The following is a 24,481-nucleotide window of genomic DNA, read 5'->3' as shown; positions in this document are numbered from 1 at the left end:
TTATACAACACTGGCAGGAAAGCAAGATCACTGTCTTGCCAAACGTGTTCTGCCTTTTTTTTAATAAAAGCAAAAGTCTAGTTAAGTCTTGGTTAGAAAATGGCCTTTGCAATAATGCTAAGGCAATGCAAATTTAGAAAAATGGAATCTAGTCTCAGTTAATCTAGCCCTGATGCAAAGCTAGCCTTAGTCTTCAATTAAATGGGACTCCTGGGTATTTATGGCCCAGTTGAATAGAAGTGAATGACCATTAAGAGAGAGCTGTATTAGTAACTACTAACCCAAAGTTTGCTGACATAGAACTTCTCTGTCAGAAGTACTGATAATTGCTGTATGTGCAACTTTTCTGCAACAGCATATAACACTATATAACTCCTGCTTGGGATGATGCCATGCTAATATTGAGCACAGAACAGCTGTAATTACTAAAAAGATGTCGGCCCATGAGGGAATGAGATGTATGTCAAATAAACATCAGTTTCAGTGCCAAATTGGGGAGATCTTATATCTCTGTCAGCATAAAAAGTCTCTCTATAAAATACGTAGAGACTCATACATGCATTCAATTTCCACACCCCATAGTTTTATCACCTTGAAGATCTTGCCAATAATACAAGTTTCTACTGGGATGAAGCTGGAGAAGCAAACTGTAGGAGGTCAACAGAAAGGCAAGGCTGGACACACCCTGACAGTCCACAGAAGAATTGTTTTCACCATCTTCACCTTCTCAGACACAAAGGGCAACAGCCAATAGATCCATCATTGTATGAATCAACTGGCCAAACACTTCAGGAGTGAAGAGGTGAGAATCAGGTAGAGCAACAATGCACCGAAGGCATTACATTGCTAAATCAGATTTGTTTGGCAAAAAGGGTGACATGTCAGTGTCTATTTTCTACACATTTCCAACATTTATAAACTGGGCATAACCAGGGGTTTCGATCGATTCAGTGTTTTTCATGACTGCCTGTCATTTAGATAATAATGCTATGAGTGAAATTCAATTAACAATAAATTTGGTGAAAAAAAATCAATTAAAACTAAGACCCAAAATACAAGAGAAGAACGTGTTTTTTCTCTATTAGTGAAACCACAAGCACTTCTGCAAGGAGAAAATGCATTTAAGGGATCAAGGTTTCACAGATGTTGCCATGTATGCCTTTTGCATTTAAAAAGTTATTTTCTACTACTGTAAACTGAAGAGCATATTCTAAAGAATCTATTGTACTTTGCTATATATGTTTCAACCCTCTCTGCTGCTTTCAATTATTTAAAGTGAGCTATTGCACTGTCACATTCACTGAAGCTTGACAACAAGGTTTTGGGCAAAGCAGGTTCTTGATTAACTGGTAACACATTTCAAGCTCTTGTAAAGCATTTAGCAGAAGCCAGAAATACAGAAAACAAACAAAGCACTGAAAACCTCTAGCATCTTGAAATTGGTTTCCATGTGTCCTATGTTCCCAAGAAAAGCACTGTGATTATACATGTGCTCCCATGGCTTGTAGAGCATAATGACACACTGCAGTTGTCTCGACATCCTCTGCAGCAGCCCACGTCTTCCACTTAGTATTATGTCATTCAGCACAAAAATTCCATTATGGCCTGAGTACATACTGGGTGGGCAAGGGCTATGTGACACAGAAAAGTTTGTACCAGATAGAAGAGGAAAGCAGGTAACAAACGCTACCACAGCTTCTCCAGGCAAGGGCAATAAAAGCAAAAAAGTCAGATAGAAGTAGCATAGTACCTACCTTCAGGAAAGCAGGAAAAGAATACCCACAAAGAGCACATACACGTGCCTTCCCAGAGAATATATAAGCACATACAAACTTCTGTGAAGCAATTCTTCCTGCACAGCACACTACTAAGATAGTTCCCCTTCTTCACTCCTTGGTTTATCTGTTGAGTAACTGACCTGAGTTTGAACTTTAGATGGAGAGCATGGTCCCATAGCTGGAGTGACTACATGCATGACCTTGCTTAAAGTGTGCTTTGAGTTAAGGCATATCATCACATGCTGCTCAGGATCTACATTAGTATTTATATATTAATATAAATTTTCTGCTGGAAAATCATAAAGAACCAGATGCGTTTGTTTCATGGGATTAAACCAGACCCATTTGGTTCAGAATATGAAACACCGACTCACCTCTGGTTTTGATTTTTACGGCTTTTTGCTGCTTGAATTCTGTCCCAAGTATGTCATAGAGAGCAGTTAATTCAATCAGTGCTAAAGAATAGACTTTCTTCATATCCTGAGGGGCCAGGTCACCAATCTTTGTGGTACCTGTTTTGTCCTTCGGAAGCCTGAAATTCTAAAAGGAGAGATTTGCAGCAGAGTGAATAATCCAAGTCATAACAAATTATTTAGCTCAAAGGTTGTGCTTCTTTCAGGGCACAACCTTTCATCATGAAGCTTGCTGTTACTGAATAAATCACAGGAGAATCTCCCAAATAGGCTGAGCAGCAGATAATCTTAAAATCAGAGGAGCATTTAGGTTCCTAGCAACTTCTGGAGGTCATTTAATTGAACTGCCTGCTCAAAGTCTGATCAAGTTGCTTGTTGTGTTGTCCAACTGAATTCTGAAAACTTCCAAAAACCTCTGTGGGCGCTCATTTGAATGCTTAATGCTCTCATGGGGAATTCTTTTCTTTGCAAAACAGAATTTCCTTTGTAGTCACTTCTGTCCATTGCCTCTTGTCCTTCTACTGTGCACTTCCATTAAAACTCTGGCTTTGTCTTGCTTGTAACCACTTCCCACCCCACTACATCCACCTTGTGCATCCTTTTGCAATTGACGGTGGTGGAAATAGCTGTCCATGAGCAATCCTACACATGTACAATTGAGACAGAAATCCCTGTGCACTTACACATCCAAATAACACATTTGGCTGCCATATAAATAATAATAAAGGGGTTCCTTTCTTAGGGAAAGGGGATCCTCAGTTATGGCTCATTTTTATGGCACTAAATGCTCAGAAGCTGCAGTCAGAGACTGATATAAGGAACAGAACCAAGATGGCGAGAGAGGGGGGACTTCCCAGCTCATAGGGCTTTCTAACTCCATCTCTCACCAGCAGGCTTCTAAGTAAGAGTCTTGCTCATGCCTGACATTAGGAGTGTGCATGAATCAAAGCAGGAAGGTTGACAAGACTTTCTGCCATTTGGAAAGATAAATTATACTCCAGAATTATTATCTCATCCTGTACCGACCCAGCGATAGCACAGCTGAATTGGTGGCTATGGTAGATAACAACAACGGCACATACCGAAACATAAGCACAATTTACAAATTGTAGATTTATAGTCAGTTTCCCAACTTGAGTTTCATTGACTTGCACAAACATGTATGTTTAAAAATAGCTGCCAATGATGAAGGTGCAACAAATACAAACTCTAGATTTTAAATAGGTAACTCCCTTCCTTTTCCTATCATTTTGCCACTCCTTCTACCACTGAAGAAAAAAACTCGTAGCCATGTCTTTGAGCAATCCTTCCTAAGCCTCACTAGAAGTATAACTAAAGTATGTAGCATGCATACGTATATATACATATATACACAAGTTAGACAATAGCTGTAATTTCTTTGTTAAAAGCTGCATTAGAGAAACGTGATTCAAACACTTCAGAATCCATTTCTAAATATTCATTAGTGTCTAGTTTATAATGTTTAAACTAGGATACATGGGGTAATTACTATTTGAAGAACTGTACATGTCCTTATCTAAATTAAGTGTTTGAAGAACTATGAAACATTATTACTTCAGACACTATGTTTACTCAGACTTGTTTGCATACACTGTTAGGAAAAACACAGACATTTTTCACACCAGCCATTGTTTCACAGGTCATACTTAACTGCATGTTCATGAACTGTTAGAGAGAGATCCTCAAAGAGATGCCTGAGGATCAACAAAAAAAGTCTTAGAGGATTTTTTTTTCCTATTTATTTGAATTCATTTAGAATGAGTCATTTTTATTTAAGAGTTGGAAAGTAAAACTGAGTACAAACTAATCTTCAATTTCCTGCCACTTGACTTTAGACTTCTATAGACTGTTTTGTTCTTCATTCTCATCCCTCACCTATCTGCATGGGTTAACTGCACAAGGTTTCTCCAGGCATCCACCAACCCTTTTTAAATAACAACAGAGATTTTCATTACAGAGGTAAAGCATCTCACCTCAGATAACAGGAAAAGGGGCTGTAAGCAGATGAAGCAAAGACTAAGTTTTGAGTACAACTACCACTAAGCCACTATCCTAGCATAATATTATTGGTCCATTATTGCTTACACATAAAGTACATCTTGCCAGAAAGACAATGACATAAATAGGCATAAAAGTAGTTACTTCCATGTTATTGAGAGTACTGATCCCAAAAATGAGTTACCTTGAGAACGTCTATCTCCATGAAGCTGGATCTGACAACATTCTTCTAAGCACAATTCACCCACTATCAGATAAATATGATCCAAACAGTACCACTAGTAGAAACAAAGAATTAGACCAATATATAAGAAAAACCTACCGGGAGAAGAGTGTCACCCCCTCCACCCTTGCACATTTTGCCTACTGAGCTGTCTTTGAGATTAGCTGCCTGTTCTGCAAATGGTATCTCCAAATTGATGTCAGTGTCCGAAAACGGCATGTCTTCAAGTAGGCTCTTCTGCTCATCCATTCCAAGACTGAACTTTGGACCTGAAAACAGAGTAGAAAAAACAATAGTCAATAGCAGCACAATTGAGCATCCCACAGTGCATGACAGATAAGTTTAAAACCAAGTATAAATAGAAGTTAATGCTGTGCAAGGGATGGACTTTCTGACTGCAAATTCACTGATTTCTGCATTTTTTATGTCAATTGAAAATTTAGCTTCCTCCAAGGGTTCACCTTTTGTAGTTTTTCATGAATAGTTCCGCCAAGGCATGGGGTTTTCTCCTATTTATCTGTTACGAAAAGATAAACCAATCCACCTCAAAGAAACAGCAGATTCCCAGCATCTTCCAGAGTCAAACAGCTTTAGCATCAAAAGTTTTTTGCCAACAAACATTTTCCAGCCTCAAAGACTATAACATCCAGCAACAAAAACAGCAATTCTTTCTGCTGTTAAAATTTCAAAAGCAAAAGAGAATGTTTCCTCTATGATCCGAAGCATTAACATTTTGGAATAACAGGGAGTACACAGACCATGCTGTTGTTCCACCATTCCTGTCCTCACCTCAGTCTGAAGAGTCTAGATTCCTCAAGACTGTTTGGACATGTTTCCATGACACAGGGAAGAACTAAGTACACAACAATGGCCTTACTTCTCTTTCTTTGTTCCTTAAAGGAATCAAAAAAAAAAAAAAAAAGTTGTTCTGATTTTGTTTTTTCTTTTTTTTTTAAGAAGAGGGAAAAAAGGGAGAGGCAGTTCTAGTTCTGCTTTTCAAAAAGAAGTCTAATGTCATAGGCAATCAGCCATGAGTTGAGGAGAACCATGAGCAGTGCATATGCTTTGGTATAAGAATATTGCATAACATAATAGATGAATGTCTTTACACTGCTGTGGGAAATTTTTGTGTGGCCTGGAATAACTATGCTAAGCCAAGCCAAAAAAAAAATTCCAGAAAATAGTTACAGCTACAGCAACATTTGACTTTAAAGCAGGAGAAAGGCTGCAGATAGCATGATTAAGAGAGAAGGCAACAGGGAAGTGCTGGTCTACATGGATACTTTCAGTGGTCTGCAAAAGTGCTGAACTGTAAGCACGCAACCCAAACAACATACACAGCATCGAGCTGGAAAAAAATTACATAAACCCCCAAATTTTTCTGAAGTCTGTGTCTAATTGAAAGACACAAAAACAAGACTAGTCTCTGATATTCTTTAGAGTGAGTCCTGAAAATGACCTCAGTCTGCCAGGGCCAAACTCAAGGGACCTGATAGACAAGTAAGTGGCTGCAGCCACCACAGCCACTCTCGGGTAGGGCACAGAGCTTTACACAACCACTCCCATGTCTGTGCAATTGATCTAAAGCTCAGACACTTCCAGAGAGAAAGAGGGTGGACTTGAGTTAACACTTTGACTCCACTAAGCAATGCTGTGAGAAGTAGAACAAAACACTTCCAAATTTTGCGTGTGTTCACTCATGGCTTGCTCTTTCCAGAGTGGCTTCTGCTCACTTTCCATAGACCCCAAAAGAAGCCTGGGGCACATGCTAAAGATTAAGTTGATCCTGAAACTAGAGCTGGTCCTTCTGGTAAAGAGATACACCAGACCTCAGTAACCAAACATATCCAGGGTCAAATTCATCCCTGGTTTCAACCTTTGGCCTCCTGTGTGTGTATCTGTATATATATCATGTAAACTGTTTAATGCAGCCTCCCCTCAAGACTTTTGTCATGCTAATGTGGCCTATATGTGACCTACATACTTCCTCCCAGCCTGGGAGGGATCTGATGTTAACAAACAATAAAGTAGTAGCTCCTATTTCAGTCCACATCCAAGGGTGCTGGGTACAACAAATGTCTTGGTAATACTGTGCGCATTTGAAAGGTCTGGAAACGCTGCTGGTGGGAATTTTCTTCCTGGTCATATAGCTTTGCTCCTGTTGTTGTGCATTCACTGACTAGGAAGCAGCTGTAAGAGGAAGCAGCCTTGGCATTCTGCCAACTACATGCAATATTTCCTGAGAGAAATGCAAGTGTGATATAGAAAAATGTAAACATTGTCTGTCAGGATGTGAAAACTGCATTTTACATAACTCTTGGACCCTGTCCTTGGTTCACAGTGCTATGTGAAGATCACATCAAACGATGGGAATTCTGATAGGGTGGAAGTTATGTTTTGGGTTTCTTTTTAACAGGACATGGAAATATTGCAAGTGTTGGCCTTGCTAGTTTTGCTACAGAACGCAGAGTACACCCCGATGGAGGTATGCTGACAGATCTTAATTATAATTGGAAAGTTAGAATGGCTGCTCTTTTTTTGACTGACAAAGCATTTATCCAAAATGCTAGCCCATATAAGATTTTAAATAGAAAATATAAAGCTTCGCAATCTTTTCACTAACACACTCTTACTCCAGCCACAGATTCCTCATTTATCATGTAAAATAAAAAGCAGAAACAAACTCTTTAATTAAACAATACAACCATGTTTCAGTCTTTTTCCCCATCAAGAAGCAAACATTACAGCTCTTTTCCCTTGTATTATACATGGTACACACAATTCTCTCATCTCTTTGCCAGTTCATTATGCTTTCAGGTTGCCCTTCTACAGAGGTTTTATCTAACATTCTTCCCTTGTAGCTAATCCTGCATGGTCAGAAGGACAACTGCAGTCCTACAATAAACTGACTTCTGCTGCTTCTCTGTTTACTTTTCAGCTGCTTTATTCTTTCCTTTTTATTTCTTGAGATGTCTCAACCAACACAGTTATTTACTCCTTTTCACAGGCATCCAAAGATAATTACGTTTTTCTTTTGTAGCTGTTGAACATATTGCTAGCTTTGCAGGTCTTTAATGAGTGTTACGGACTGTTAAAATGATAACGTCTTTTGAAGGCTTAATACACGACTCTGAATTTTCTTTTCATTTCCTGTGGACACATTCTGTACCTACATGAAACAAAGAGGCACTTAAAGCCAGTAAGTGAGCGTCCATCCAAAAAACCTCAAATGTACATCTACCAACAAAAAACATCTTAGGAACTCATTGAACTGTTCTGTTTCAGCAGGAGCAGGCAAATAAAAACTTAATGGTTTTGTATTATTCCCTGAGTTTGCTTCCACTGTTTAGGGAAAGTGTGTCAGACTGGCAAGAAAGGAGGAGTAAGCACTGGTTCACACAGCCAATGTATGCTCTAAGGGCAAACCATTATCATCTTCAGTCTGGCAGAAGCACTTGGGAAAGCAGCATTCAAATACCAAATTAGGAACAGAGCCATCACCTTTGGAGAAGGGCCAGAGTCAATCACTCTAACAGTTTTAAGACATCTCAATTTAAGCTTTGGATTTTTTTATAGATGTCTGAGATTATCTTAATATTTTCCAGGTAAACTGGTACTACTTCTTTGTCAAAGGAGGTTTCCATTTTAAAATAATGCCTTTGGATTTAGATTTCATAAATACTTGGTATCTCCAAAACATCAGGCATTATTTTCTTTTTGCCTTGAATTCATTCACTGTATAACACTGATCTGCTCATCATTCTGGAGGTAAGATCACAGCACAGCACTCAAACAGGTGCGGTGCTTTTAACATCACCAAACTTGCATGGTTTGACTGTAAACTGAACTGACTTTTTTCTTCCTGCTCCAATCTTGGGAGCAAAGCCCATTTTTGCGTGTTGTATCAGGATGTAAGCAGAGTGCATTTGCCATCCACATCGCAAACTGCGCTGAGGAGCGCTAGCATATGGGATTTGCCTTTCAGAACTTCCCATTTTTGAAGAGTTCATCAGGATCACTGGAAAAAAAGAATCAGATGTGATAAAAACTCTATAATAATTGCTTGGTAATTTTCCAACTCCGAATCCTACAGTGTGGTTTATTGACACAAACACCAGGCATCTCTTCCTTCCCTTGTGCTGAACCAGCAGTTTGGCAGTTCTCCCAATTTTTTACTGTTCCTGTTGGAGTGAGGTCTGCTGGGAGGGAGGGAGGGAGGGAGGGATTAACAGCACCTCTAGAAACACAGAGATTTGGTGATATTCTCATTTGGTTTATACTCATCTCTCCCACGTCAGCTTTCAAGCACATCCTGTATTGTCTGTTGCTGGTTTCAAAGTTTTCAAAGTAACCATTTTTCCAGAACACTACTGGTCAGTATTCTAGAACTGGAGCAGAAGTTTATTTGGTGGCTTAATTACAGATAAGTAACTTGCAGTAGGGAACTTGATCTGCCTGTCTGCTTATTTGAGTGGCTATAGGGTTTGGTGTAACACCTATGTGCTATCCAGTCCCCTGGAAGTACAAAACAACCCAACATACAAACAGTGTAGAATAGCAATGCAATATTTTACAGCTGAAACAGCTGCCAGTTAATATCCTGATCTCTACAGTGATGGGTATGGTGATATATCAGACATGGTACAACCCCTACTTTGAAGAAATCTAAGATGATGCAGGGCAGCCACCCTTTTATTATTGGACCTGAAGAACAGTAGAAAGCTTTGTCAAAGTCTTTCATCAAAATTCATAGTCTCAAAACAAACTATGGAATCAGCTAAGGACTTCTGTGATGCTCTGTCCTGCCTCCAGTGAGAGGGAGGGGCCTTCCCTCAGTACTGCACCCCTCTTTTGTCATCACAATCCAATCACAACCCAGTCCTATGCACACAGAATGCTATTTCTTTTCCATTTTCCTTAAAAAGGTAAACAACTTTTTTCTTCCATTCCTATTTCTCTTTCATTTTGAGCTGCAGATCCATAGCCAGTTCTCACTTCTTTGGGATGTTTACAGTCAATTTGGTTTTGTTCTCTTCTGTGCACTGATGAGCTTATGTATATTGCTTCATGTCCTGTACTGCACAGCTGAGATAAACCAGAAGGTATAATTAAGGATCGGGAAAGACCTAAAGATAAGCTATGAGAGGAGACTTCTCCCAGATGACTCGAAGATAAGATTATCACTGATAACACACAAGGTTTCACAGGTGGGTCAAAGGACACTACCTACAGCCACACTTAAAAATTTTACACCAGAACTACACAGGTCAGAACAGGTTCCTCAGATGAACTTCATTTTCTTTCCGTGAAAAGTTACTGGAAAGATGGACCTATGTAGTCGCTTGTGTAGTTGAAAGCCTACAAACCACAAAGTGAAAAAAAAAGAAAAAAAAAAAAAAGGAGAAAAAATAAGAAAATAAAAAAAGAAGGGAGTTGTTTGGCATTACCTTTTGCTCCCTCTTGTGTTTCATTTTTGTTTTCACTTGTTCCCACAGTTGAGGGTTCACTTCCATCACAGACCTAAGAAAGGAACAATAAATATGCATGGCTATAAAAAACAAATGCACAGTTGTAGAAACTATTTTGATTCTGTGCAGGATTAAAACACATAGTCCTGTAGTTGAGGGGTATGCAGAAGCACACCTGTGTGTTTCAGTAGAAAACCCTTTGCCAAAGTCTAAGGGGATCTGAAATCTAGGTAATTAAAAATTAGTAATTAAGTCAATTCCCCGTCTTCCTAAAAGGATAAGTGGGTATAAGACTTCATTTTCCAGAGTTGTAAAGAATAAGAAAATGTAGTCTTTAACGTGAAACCCTAGTTTGCACTGGAAAGGATATGGAAAGGGAATCTGGAGGAAGTATATTGACTGACAATCCAAAGTCCTTCCTCTTGCAAAATATGCTATGATTGCCTCCCCTAAAGAACAATCCCATCCATCCCTTTCACACAACAGCCTGACATTAATATCTGTGATTGCAGCTCAGATTCCCAAGAACAAAACAAGGACACTTTGAAAAGACAATAAAGCAGGACAGGATGTGAACCACCTTCTCCTTTCTACAATTCTGCACTACCCAGTCTTAAGATTTGTCACATTCCATGAACTGGATAACACCTCTTATACAAAAAAAATATTTCAGAGCATGTAGAAAATCTATACCCTTATCTATATGAGTATACACATACCCAGATACATTTTTAACCACGTATTATTTCTGTTGTGTTTTTGGCAACTCAGATCAACAATGAAAGTTTAGCACGCTGGATTTTTAATGGTATTTTTTGCAAGCACTGTGTAACTCTACACTTACTGAGAAAAAAAGAAAGTTTTAATGATTCCTCCTACTAACACAAATCTGTATACTTTTTTTTTTTATTATTCTCTCAAATCAGGGATATTCAGAGGTGCAAGAAGATTGCTTGACTGCCCAGAAAATTATTATTATTTCACAGAGCAGTAGAAGCAGACTGGGAAGCTGTCAAGGTGCCTAAAATCTAGGTTCTCTTTGGGACCATGGCAGGAAATTTAGTAGAAACATCAGCACAATTGTTGCGTTGATGTGAAACATCAACACTATTGTTTTACCTTTCCTCCTGCTTTCCTCCAGGTGAAGGGAGGTTACAGGATTTTTGGAGGCTATTATTAAACCGGAATGACTTCACACAGCTGCAGATGGCTTCAGTCCTCTTTTGTCACATTAAAAGCTTTCTAATGATGGGAGAGTAACAAAGCACTGACATAAGTTACCTAGGGCGGTTGTAGAAGCTACTTCACTATGGGCTTTTCTGTAATAAATCCGGTGAATAATCACAAGCAAAGGTTTCTGAATAATTACCTTGCTTTGGAGAAAGGAATGCAGTATAGGTTTGAGTGCCTACACTTGTATTATTTTATTTCACTCCACTCAAGGAGACAGGTTTAGAAGGATTTTTTTCAGTTATTTCTGTACATAATAAATATTCTAACCTTCTTAAATGGCTACAATCACTTGTTTGTATCAATATCAAAACATGTAGTTTAAGAGACTCAGAAGCTTACTGAACTCTGTGACATGACTTCCAAACATTACAATGTGTAACTTAAATACAAGAATACGGGTATTTCTTGTGCTTTACTGAAATAACATACTTGAAAGGGAAATTTTATTGCTTTAAGCTATATGATATTTTACATAAATTGCTCTGCTATTAGGTCTTGTAATTCTTAGGTACAGTCAATTCCAAATCAGATCCCGGAAAGCTTTTACAGAGTTAACATCCCTTCTGCAACCACATGCAAAGCAGAACAGTGAAAGGGAAGTTGTGCATCCAGGACATACATTTGAGCTTACAAACTCCCCTCACTACATTTCACTTCTATTTAATTTGAAAGGAGTTGTAGAAGGACAGGAAGCTGTTGGAGGGGAAAGAGGAAGTTAAATCCCCTCAAAATCCGCCATGCTTTCCACCACTGCTACCATTGCGCTGAATGGCAGCAGCAAGAAAGAGGGATGGGGCTGAGGTCATGTAAATTACCCCTGCACTTTCACCAGATAAGAGCCTTCTTATGGCTGAAGATCTCGCTGCTTTTGGGGGAGTAGAGAGGACACATACACTTTTCCAGAGAAGAACAACTCTAATCATAGTCTCCATTTCCCTCCTTCCCCTTTCCTGCGTGTGGCAGAGGAACTCTCCTGTTCCATAGCCTAGGAGAGGACGCAAGGACCCCTCAGGACCTGTCAGAGCAACTTCCCAAGCACAGTTCAACGACACACACAGGCCCAGTGAGTCAGTACAAGGTCTAAGCCCCCAGCTGACAGGCATAAAGACCTAGTCAAAATTGAGTACGTTAGGCTGATGTCCCATTTTTGTTTCTCCTTTTTTTTTTTTTAAAAAAAAACCAAACAAACAAACAAACAAAAAACTACCAGTAATTTAGAGGTACCGCTCTGGCAGACCCTTCAGGATGACTGCTAGCCACTACCACTATTGTTAGTTCTTTGGGTGATTGTTGTCATGAGGTTTGCATCTGCATTAAAAGTAATTCTGATTAGTATCTTGACCATGGAGTGGTTGTTTTATTCATCACCAATATACATACTTCTTTCTACATACTAAATTGTAATGTCATGTATGGACCAATGCTATTCCCATAAATTCAGTAAAAAATTCCCTTGGAAATCAGTGAAAAGTTAGACACAAATCTTCTGGAAATATTCCTTTTGTGTCTGTGCGTCCCTCTTCCCTTCCCCCGCTCCCACATGCCCCTCTCTTCTCTCTGCTAGAATCAAACAAAACCACACACAGGAACTTACTTTTCCCTTTGAGTCATCTTGTAGCCGGAAGATATCTCTGACATCAGGAATCTGGTGCTGTTTGTTTTTTTTCCTCATGGTTTGCGTGACAGTCTCTACTCGCTTTTCTACCGCTGCCTTCTGGGTTCGGGTCAGAGTGGACAGGAACACCACGCTTTCCAGGGAGTCACCAGAGCTCTCGCCGAACAGATTTGACAGACCTGCCTCCTTCAGCCATTCTTCTTCCAGTTCTCCCTCTGAGCAAGGCAAAGAGAAAAAGGCATAAATGTTGGCTTTCAAGTATGGTTAAGCACACTGGATGTTAATAACGCAATATACTTAATGCAGTTCACGGGGAAAGTACTGAGGGGATCCACAATTAAGAACAATTACTTCAACTATCATGACTTGGAAAAAACCTGTTGTTTCTAAAGAGCTTCAAAAGTGTTTACATATGATAGAAATGCTTTTAAAATAGTTAATCCAATACAGATTGCTATGGTGCAATCTTTATAATAATCTATAGCACTTCTATTAAATTATATACCATTTTATAAATGTACCTAGATATAAATGTGTATGGGGATGCCTGAAAACTGATCATTGCTGCTTCACTGATTTTTAGTTCAATCCTCAATCTTTTTAGCTCCTTTACTGACAGGATTCTGCCCACTTTTCTTGATACATTAATTCTACAGCTCTCCACTAGCTCAATTTAATGAAGGACAAACCAGGCTGCAGAAGTCACCTTAATGCTATTTTTTAATCAGTTCTTATGACATGGTCTACAGCCTGCTGACAGCCCACGACACAATTATTGCTTTAGTCTTATAGCTGATAAAGTATCCTTTACTGACAGATCACTGCACATGAATGATGAGAAAGCTATTAAATACTGTCACTGATTGCAAAACTTCTGCTTCTGAAATCAGTATCTCTCTAATGATAACTTTCTTTAAAACACTAAGTTTTGTCTGTAGCATCTGGGCTTGTGCTGAATGCCAGCAACCGTCTCAAACATTCAAGCCACATTTCCATTTATTGGATAACTGAAAGTACTCCAAAACTGGCATGTCATCTTCACTATTGACTGCAACTTCCCACAGTACCCCATGCACATCCAAGTGGGCACCTGAATATTAACAGTGTTCAGAAAACAGGCACAAAATTTTAAGTATGAATTTTGTTATGGTTGTGAGGCCAAATCTTGACAAAACTCTCTCAGATTCTGTTATTGGGGCAGGAAAGAAGGGCTACACTCATTCTTCCAAGCAGATGTGAGCAAGGTATAGCTTTTCCCTCCCCTGCCTCGCCTTTGCATGTCCACGTCTCAAGCAAGCCTCTGCCAAGGCAGGCCCATCAGCCAGGTGCAGTCTCCCACATGTTCAGGAATACTTGTACCCAAGCAAGGTGCTGCACATTAGGCAAGGTGTGGGGCAGAGCAACATCTGCTCCAGCTCATCAACTCAACTCAGCTGACTCACTTGGGCTCCATGCCAGTCTGCGACTCAAGCTGGAGCAGCAATTAAGGGGAAATAGGCTACGTATAAATAAAAAAAGGAAAAAGTGGGTTTGGGAGTGCAGAGCCTGAAAGTGTAACAGCATCAGTGGGCTGGGGTGACAGAAGAGGTTTGTGCTGCAGAACAAGGGGCTCTGCTGCTCTAGAGAAAGCCTCGCAGCTCTGTCAGATGCCCTGCTCCCCAGAAATGCGGGCTAGGAGCCTGCTGCTTTCTCCAGAGGTCACGCTGCCACCCTCGTCAGAGCACTTGTAAATAGCAGCAGCGTTTCAAAATGCGTAGGCTGTTAGAACTGCAAATCCCTTTGAAAGCAAATGGAGCACATTCTTCTCACTCACATAGAAGCCATATGAAAAGCTCACCATCTTAATTTACTGACACTGCGGGCCTCTTGCAAGAACGGCAGAAGGGCAGATACTACACTGTTAAAAATAATTTTTGAGAAAGGGTGGAATTAAGGACATTACTCCTCTTTTACCTGATGGGACAAGAAAAATAAAGAAATTGCCCAGCTTCTAAGATCAGGCCCATAACTGATGCTTCTGAGAAACAAATATAATACAACTGAACAGTCACAATAGTTACAAGCGTAGAAAGTTACTCACTAAACTTAAACCGGTTAATTATTGGCTTGTCTTCTAAAGCATGAGGTTTCTATCCACAATAGCTACAATAACAAACAACATACAAAAAGAGTGAAAGGGTAAATTAGTTTAACAGTAAACTGCAAATGAAGCTTGGATTGTTGTGATTTGCAAGTACAGGAAACTTTCTGAGGTTCTGCAAATAACATTTAAAGGAAAAACAGCCTTTTACTTATCTCTGAGACAATTATCTTTCAGGGCACCACCTGTTTCTGGTGGTATGTATCAGAGGCAACAGGATTTTCAACATCGGTGTTCAGTAGAGTGACCTCCTCTTTGATTTAAGCATGTTTGGTGGGTGCCATCTCTTTAAATAAGACTTAAAGAAAAATCCCTAAACAGCAAACTGATGATCATCCACAAGAGTGGTTTTCATTACCATCTGGCTCTCTCACTACCAGTGCTACTCGTTCCTCATTATTATTTCCTCTGGTTTCATGGATGTTTTCAAGTTCTTTCCAGTAGTCATCCATAGACAGTTCATCCAAGGAGTCCTGGGATCCTGAGCGGTCAAATGATGCACCATCAGGGGTCTTCTTGGAATGGTCATGGTTCATTGTATACTGACCAGACCGACGGCTATAAACATAAACCAAAAAGCAATTTTTGGTTAGCATTTTAAGATACAGGATATATTTATATCTGTGAAGGCAGTTAGTAATTAATTGTGTCAAAGTATCAAAGCAAACTACTATAAACAGGCAAACCAAGATACTGAAAACTACTTTTAATATCTGGAACAGATTTTTAATTTAACATTTCTGCTATATGCATCTCACACTCTGGAATAGCATAGGAGTCTGTATGAAAGAATAAATAATGAATCCAAGTTCTAGTAATGCTACTTACACCAAATCTCTAATTCAATTCACAAGTCACTTTCACAGACTTCATGGTATGTATCTTCCTATCATCATTGCTCATAACAAATTTTTCAAAAGTGCCTTTCTGCCTGAGTAAATTCTTATAGGTTGACAGCGTCCCTACATTTTTACTTCGCTATTCTGCTTTTATTTTTTTATCGATGTTTAGTCTGGTATCTATGACCTTAATTACAGTTGGGAAAGTACGAAGTAGAATTACTGAAGTTACAGCTTGTGAAGTAAAACTAGTGAGTCCAAACGTTTAAGAAAGGCCACTATTTGTTTCTGTCTTGCTTCCTCTCTGACTGAAAGCTTACAGTTTTTATAGTTTGGTGTTAGTTTTTGGTTCACCGTGCCAAACATATGTTGCTAAGGCTTTCAAAAGGGTTCTTTCATCTTAAGTATAGTTGCAACTAGAAAAAAGAAACCAACATGCTAAAACCTCTAGGTCTCATCTTGACCTCATTAAGTCACTAGCAAAAGTTACCACTGACCTAGCAAAGAATTCCTCTTAAAAAGTGCAAAGGTTATAATGACATTATCGAAGTTACAGGTCATTCTTACAGTCAAATACATCAAATCAAAAGCCACAAACTGGTTCAGATTCAGAGTATCAGAAAGAGGACATGCATTACCTGAGTAGTAACCTGATCTAACTTAAAAGTCAACCATACTTCGAGTTTGGGGCATATCGGACAAGATTATCACCAGTGGTCATTTCTAAACTAAGTTACTCTAGTATTATGACAGTACATCAACATACTTCCTTGTATTAAAAACCAGTATGTTCTTAACATTTCAGGAACAGCTTCAGATGTCTTTTATGTCTGAATTTGTCTCCATATTTAATAAAGGAGGCACGGTTTGGGGTTAAATAATAAATATCACTTATTCTGAGAGAAGAACATATCAAAGATCAAGCACTGTGGATTTATCACAATGTAAACGCTGTAAATTAAGTCCTACCCCATTTGGCTGACTTGGTAAGTTTATCTAGAATGAAAACAAAAGCACCTCGTCCTTACATTTTATCTTGGGACAACTGACGCTTGTTAGCTGCCCCTAAGTAAAAAAGCCATACCTTTCTCTCTGAAGATAAGCCCCTTGTGTGTCCAAGTCACAAATCCTTTCACATCATATGTGCTTGATTCTCTGATAAGAAATACTAACCATATGGACTTTGCCTTTAAAGGTAAAGAGCCTTATAAAAGGGCTGAGTTTCCACCCGCCCTGCCTCCCTCCTCCAGGTACAAGTTAATGAATGACAATGAATTACCAAGCTAATAGGCACCCCAAAACCATTCCTTAACCTGCCCCTCTTTGAAATCCCAAGCAAAAATATATACAAAGGAGTATTCAGGTTCTGCATCAATGGTAAGAACAACATCTTGATAGTAGAGCACATTACCAAACCAATACAATTTCTCCGTATAGCTACCTTTGCTCTTAAACTTCTCCTGACAGGTATGTCCTGTGTGTGACCTCTGCTGCCTGTGAATCCAACACTAATCACTGCAGAAGGATGTTCATGAAGCCACATCAGAAGCATTCCCAGCAGCCAACACAGGTCTCAGGTGTGGCCAAAGCAGGTCGGGTTTCCCAGCCCTTGCCTGGGCTTCCCTCCTCCTGTGGCTGAAGGTGCTCAGAGCCGACCAGGTCCCTCTCACAAAGAGACTCTGCACATTTGAACTCAGCCTGAGGGAGGTCAGATTTCAGCTTATCGTCCCTAAGCTTAAACCTGCTGACCTGCTCAGCAGCTCTTCAGTGGCCTTTCACCTTTGGAACAAACTGCTCTCACTGACCCACCTAGGCTGAAATTTAACCACCACAGCACACCAAGCAGAAGACAGAGCTAACAGATCGAATGTTAAAAGTGTGCACCTGGGGGGCTCTGGCAGGCTGTGGTGGGACATGCTGCAGCAGGCCACAGCTCAGTGCCACACTCCCACGGCAGTGCTCCTTGGGTTCTTCCAGAAAAGCCAGCCCATCACCTTCGCTGGGCTAAGTCCTGTCTCCCAGATGATAAGTCTGTGTCCTCAAATGCACAGGTGACACCCATGACAGAGCATTCATGACCATTTTCAAGGTCCTGTGAGCATTTGCTGTACATTAAAACAACTCCACTAACTCTCAGAGACTATGCTCTACCCTGCAATCACCAGGCACAGACCTGCTCTACTCAACCAAACATAAGCTGCTTGTCTTGTAAGGCTCCCCCCAGTCTGACCTCTGCCTTTCAGTAATGAATTGATACAGCAGCTCCTAGCTTTCATCAGGCAGTAACGCCACTTCTCATTGTGAAAGCCCTCAGAGAGGGGAAGACACTAACAAGCCAGGGGAACCTTCCAAGAAATATTCACCCCAAAAACCTCATGGCTCTGCTGTGAATCTCTCCTTCAAAATCCATCTTGCTTTAGGCCCGTTCACAGCCTGGTGTTTCTATTGGGTAGGACAGAGAGAGGCTCGGACTGGGAGAGAACTGCTAAAACTTTATCTGGCAGAGCAGATCAGATCTGATTTTCACCTCACTTGGTTCAACATTTCTTGCTTCACATGCCCCACTGGGGAAAGTGGCTCCAGGCATCCTCCTCTCTGTCTCTCCCTCTGTGCACAGAGGCATGAATGAGAAAGGCCTTTTGAGGATAACGAGGACAGTCTTGATATCATAGGGTTGGTGTAGGTGAGAAAAGAAAAACAATTGTTTCAAATGCCCAGTATAGGGAAAAATAGGTTGCCAATTAAGATTTATATTTCTAGGTATTTATTGGCAAGACCAAGAACATGGGATTTCTGCTGTGACCTTCCACTGAATGAAATCCTTTTCCAAACATATGCTTAGTAAGCACTAGTTCCACATCACACAACAAAAACGCATAGGTGGGAACAAGTTAAGGCCAAGAAAAAAAAAAAAAGAGAAAAGGAAAAGCAGTAAATGTTAGTAAGAATACTACAAGGAATCTGGAAGAGAGATCTGGTTTTTAAAAATAATTAATCCCACATTCACAGACTCATAACTCTTTTTTTTTTTTTTTTTTTTAAATTTCAAATACCCCATGTTGCAACCTTTAAAACTTTGTAGAAGACTGCCTTCTAAAAAACTACCAGTAGGAAATAAGCACAGTTCATTGAAAAAAAAAAAAAAAAAAGAGCTATTCTTGTGGTTGCACAAGATAGGTTACTTCTCCAGCACATTCTGAAGTTTTTAGGTGTTACATTTTTTTCTATTTAAAATGTGAAGAATGCAGCTGCTTTTCACAAATATCTTTAAGGAGATGTCTTTTCTTCTCCCAGAAAAAGTAAGCTACTGCTAACAAACGCTAGTCACCTAAAGCAATTTTCAAACACTACTTGTTTAGCATTTCAGATTACTAAATAGTGAGTTTACTCTCCAGCACCTTTCTTCCCCCAGAAAACTTGTCTTTCCATTAAGGTCTTTGCTAACAACACTCTCAAGTTCTATTAAAATCTTATTAACATCTATTTCCAATCACTAGTAAATAGTTTACTCTTCAAACAGCTTTACAGGGAGTAGTGAAATACTCTCATTTTCAAATTACACAGTTTGCTCTGACTTCTGGTACTCAGACATGTGCCCTTTGAAGCTGATGAGATTTTTGCCTATGCAGCTCAACACAAAACCTAGCCCTCAGTATAAAACACATTCTTCAATATAGTTATTGCAGTCTTTTACCAGAGTTAATCTTCTTGTCCCACCCACTAGAGATGCATTTATTTATTAGAAACGTCAAGGATATAAGACAAAGCACTCTAGCTCTTCCAGAGGGGAGCTATTAAAACTAATTATTGTAATGAACACCATTCCTAATGTTTATAAGGAAAGAAACCAGATTTAGGTTATCTCACTAAGCACTGATGAGCCTCACATTGTGGCACTTAAGGGAGAAGAACTAGGCACAAATATTTTCTTCAGCCTTCCCTTTCGTGACCAACTGTGGAACACACAATGCTTCACATTAATCCTTGTTTTACATCATAATAAAAACATGCATTTCTCAGGTTCTGTCAGCCTGATTTTGATTTCGTCAATAGGCACTTTTTACTAGCGCAGTCATCTCTATTGCTTATTTTCTTTTCTGTGAAATCTCAATCTCCCTGTCTGTTCAGTGCCTTTATAGCAGTTCATAAGTGAAACTTGTCACATGTAAACCACAACAGCTGGAGATTAATCAGTTAGTAAGGTGCACTTTCACTGCCATTTCAGATACATTCATTTCACTGAAAGCTAATTTTGTCTTCCAGTTTTCTCCATAAGAATTAAGAACTATGTTGTGTTTTAAAACAGCAAGTGATGAGAAAAAAAAATATATATAACTTCATCATTTCTACAGTGCTAGCCACTAATTTTGAATCTGAATATGATCTTTCTACATTGCTATATAAACATCATAATTGCATGGCATTCTTATATATTATATATGGGCATGCACGTATCAGATGTGTAAATACACTGAAACACAGAAATACTAAATGCAAGGACGTTCATGGTCATAAAAACTAGGGAATATAAATACACTGTTGAACCAAACCAAATAGATTAACAATGCTTAAAGCGAAGTGGAGTTCCTTTAACAAGATTATTGCAGGTGAGCTCACCAACTCCAGGAAAGGACAAAGTCCAGCTACTAAATACTGCACGAACATAAAGCAAAAAGATACCAGTCCCTATAATCTGCTATCATCTCCTTGGGAAAAACAAACAAACAAACAAACAAAAACACACACACAAAAAAACCCCACAATAAAATATAGAAAGCAAGGGAAAGGGAGAAGTAAGAAACACCTTTTCTTCTTGGCGACACATTAGGAATTTCTGTAGAGTCCTTTTTTCCGCCTCAAAATTCAGGCCTGGATCTTTCTTAAATAAAAACAGTTGTAACTATAAGAAGTGTCACAAGTGGAAAAAGGGAAGAGGCCACCTGATTAATTACTGGGTTTGACCTCAATTAGGATTCAGCTCTTTGGAGTTAAAAAAATATTGTCCTTTTCCACAGCTGCCTAACAAAGCCTATAGGAGTCTTAAACATTACCGTTAAACAGGCTCAAATTGAAGACCAATTCAGTGTTCTATAAGACTAAAAGTTTCACAAACATTTGTATCAGCTGATTTCCAACATTGAGAGCAGTGCAAAAAATGCAATGTGTTATCAAGTGATATAATTACTTGTCAGACTACACTATAAAACCTCCTTAAACTGTACATTGAATATACAATCACCCATACGCTTGGCCTTAAAAGCTTCTTTAAGTAATCCTGTACATAAAGCATTGCTGCTGGGATTCCTGTACAGGCAATATCTTGAGCACTACATTCCCTTCAGATACACCCTCTGGTACCCCAATAAACTAGCATTTCCCTTCCAGAGTTACATAAAATGAGAAAAACACACCTGACTACAGCTATATTACAGCAGCAACTTCTGAAACCCCCACGCAAAGGGAGTCATCACCCCCAAAGACTTGTGTACATTTGGCCATTGGTAGTATTATTGCAGCCATACCTCAGCTGACACTGGGGCTCACTGACTTTGAGCATTGTCCCAACACACACTTAGATGTGTTAATAACCTGATAAACAAGACACACAAAGGTTGTGAGAGGGAAAAAGACAATGTGGGTGTTTGGCCTGGAGAGGTGAAGCACGCTGTTCAAATTGAGGGTGCAAACCAGTGACAGAAACAAGAACCATTCTCTGATCTCCAGAGTCTTTCACCACTGGACCACTGAGCATGAAAGATTGAGATCTGCCCCATGGCAAACTGCAAGGCAGATAAAAGGAAGCTCTGCTGCTGTGCCTATCTGATAGACTCCAGCTCTGTGGCTATAAATAGAGTAGCACTCTCAAAACAATTATCTTCTTGACATAGGAGTTACAAACTTAAGTAGTAATCTGCATAAGTAATTTTACATTTGTTCAAAGGCTAACTCGATTTCAACAATTGAAGTTGCCTATGGGTATTGTGGGCCATTTTGACAACTATCTACTGAGCAATCACATCCACGGGATGCTGTGCTCTTCAATATAAATACAGGACTTCCTAAGTTCTTTCACATCTAAACAACTAAAACGATGAGAGGGAAACAATGTGGTCTTCTGTCCTGCTTCTCATCCTGAAGGCTGAGCTACAGAAGCGTGGGAATAACTAAAGCTCCTGAGCCCAAAGCTCCCCTCATCCCTCCCTTCCTTTCAAGATGCCAAGTAGCACTGTGAGGTGCAAAGACTTCTTAACCGAATTAACCAAGAAAGCTCTAATCTAATGGCAACAACAGTTGCCTGGCTTGAGCTCCCTGTTCTTGGCTGGGACACCGGCCTGGGAAGCGATTGCCAGATCTTCCTATAGCCACAGTGCCTACTAGAACCTGATCTTTCACAGTTTCTAGGTAGAGTTGCATCCCAAATGATCAGACATGAAGATAACACAAGGCCTTGATTTCAAGGATGTGTTAAAGAATCTTTATTACCAGATCGCTTATTCTAATGGTTTCAACCTAATATTTAAGAAAGTGATTTCTGTCACACCACCCCTTCCACAGAACTCAGCATTTTGCAGAGCAGCTTTGAGAATCCTTTCAAAGTCTTCTGTTAAAGACAAAGTATCAAATTGTAATTGATGTGCCCATCAAAGCAGGTGGTTCTAAAGTAACCAGATTTAACATAAGTCACAGAGTAGTACATTACCTAACTGACGGGTTTTCTTTTTTAAAAATGTAAACACCTTCATCTTTTTATATGGCTTAACATTAAAAAAAAAAAAAAAAAAAAAAAAAAAATCTATTTCATTGATAGCTAAAACCTCCTCTCAAACAAAAGCCAGTATCACCAGCTTCCACAAGCAGCAGGTAACCCTTGAACAATACCTACCAAGTCTGGACATTTGGTGTCCAGAACAATGCAAAAATATTTCTCATACCTTTTAAAGTGCTTCGTAACTTCTAGAAGGCATTAGAGAAACTTCAGTCTGGGCCTGTATTTCTGCCATTCATTCTAGCTCCTAAAGCTTGTCACTCATTGCAACAACTACATCCTTTCCTTTCCACCTTTTCTATCACTTTTGTTTCCATGACTGACTGCAAACTCTCTTACAACTCTGTCTTGTATGACTCTCTTGAAAAGACATGTAAAGATAACAGTAACAAATCAAAATAATATCTAGTATTTTTAATGTACTGACACTTAGCACTCCTTCTCTCCCAACTTAAAGAGTTTTATTTTGGCTCATCCATGACCTTACGGGCCATTTCGAATAGCAATTGCAATGAAACTTGCCTAAATCCCCCTTAAGTTCCCAAAAAAAAAGCCAAAGAACTAGGAATTGAGGCAAGGTTCTGCTCTCCTTCCAAAGCTATCACAAAGTGATTGCAGAGAGCACTAACTTTCCAAATGAGCATAAAAAAGCCTGAGCAAAGAGAATCAGCTCTCTTAGGCTTTTTTGTAATACCACCAGCTGCTGTTAATACCTCAAAATACCTCAAAACTGCTCTGGAGATTAACACCACCACCACCACACCAACCCACACACACAAAAAAAAAAAAAAACAGAGAAAACCCCACAAACTAGCATTTTAAACCCCTCCACGAATAATAAACACAAAACAGCCCAAAGTCAGGGCTGCCAGACTGTAAGTATGAAAGGTGTATATATACACTGCTTCCAGCCATATCCTCATCATTATTTACATCAGATTTTTTTACCTTACTGAACATAATCTTCCTCCTTTCCCAACCCCAATCTGTCACTGAATAAACCAGGAAGGAACTCTGTGGTTTTGCCACAATTATTACACTTAATATTCTAATCCACTGCACCAGAAATAGGAGATTGCAGATACGATGCCAAAACTTAATCTGCCTGAACTATATGCAGCACTTGTAAGAAGATTAAAATATTTAATGACATTTCCTGTAATAAGAGCTCATGTTCCCACACAGCCAATTAGACTCTACCTATTTTCTACTTCTGATTAGACAAATTATAATTATGGTAAACTGATATATATACATTATCTAAAATGATGGTATAGATCATTGGCCCATGTGTACAGTTGATGATGTGAAATGCTTTATAATCAAAAAAGATGATAGAACTATAACATATGCACTTTTGAACACTTGCAAAAAGAGTTGTTTGCAATGCCATCACAGGTTGTTCCATAATAAATGTGATCTTGTTCCACTCCATACGAAGCGAGAAAGAATTCAGGATTGACAACTGCAGCCATGAAGCTTGTCCCCCACAGAATGACTGGACTAGTTGTGTTTCCTTGTTTTTTGTGAGACTGTTGCATTCCAGTGTTTGAGCTGCTCAATTCAGTGCATGCTTTTAGCTTTATTCTCCCAGCCATAAAATACAGAAGTCTGCTTATTTCTGTTAGTGAAAAGTGTGTCCCATGGACTCAGATTTGGAGCTTTAACTGGAACATCACATGATATCAGACTTGTAATAAAACTATCACAACTAGCCAAACTGAGAAGTAATATCAGAAGAAATCAGTTTTGGTTTTACTTCTGTATTGACAAAATGAAGCAGACTATATTATCTCAGGTCCTCCCATTCTGACCCTTTGAAAACACATTCCCATTTTTTTGCCCATACGCAGAAATTTCCTGTTCAAAAACATTTACTTTAGAAAAAGAAACAGCTGTTCCTGGAAGTGCAAAAAACCACCAGAGAGGAAAGCAAGGTAGCAAGGGAACCTAGGTGATCAATACAAACACAGCCACACAAGTGGCA

At 39.3% G+C, this 24,481-nt stretch overlaps 1 protein-coding gene across 6 annotated transcripts in view; it reads right to left on the bottom strand.

The window, feature by feature from the left end:
* The window catches only part of ARHGAP18 (Rho GTPase activating protein 18), a 94,418-nt gene that overhangs the window by 22,811 nt on the left and 47,126 nt on the right, over positions 1-24,481 (bottom strand). For 4 of the 6 annotated variants that reach the window (XM_065834326.2, XM_065834327.2, XM_065834325.2 and 1 more), the window contains exons 2-6: positions 15,248-15,447; positions 12,729-12,964; positions 9,881-9,953; positions 4,533-4,702; positions 2,153-2,318 (exon numbers count right to left, since the gene is read on the bottom strand). In XM_065834326.2, coding sequence (XP_065690398.2) covers positions 2,153-2,318; positions 4,533-4,702; positions 9,881-9,953; positions 12,729-12,964; positions 15,248-15,447 — 845 coding nt within the window. Of the gene's footprint in view, positions 1-2,152; positions 2,319-4,532; positions 4,703-9,880; positions 9,954-12,728; positions 12,965-15,247; positions 15,448-16,812; positions 16,886-17,169; positions 17,355-24,481 lie in introns of those variants that run through there. The other 2 variants (XM_071806565.1, XM_071806566.1) reach the window with 2 other exon arrangements.

Source organism: Patagioenas fasciata, chromosome 3 (assembly GCF_037038585.1).
Source record: "Patagioenas fasciata isolate bPatFas1 chromosome 3, bPatFas1.hap1, whole genome shotgun sequence".
NCBI lineage: Eukaryota > Metazoa > Chordata > Aves > Columbiformes > Columbidae > Patagioenas > Patagioenas fasciata.
Note: the sequence above shows the minus strand (reverse complement) of the source record. Positions and strands in the feature narration are given on the sequence as shown.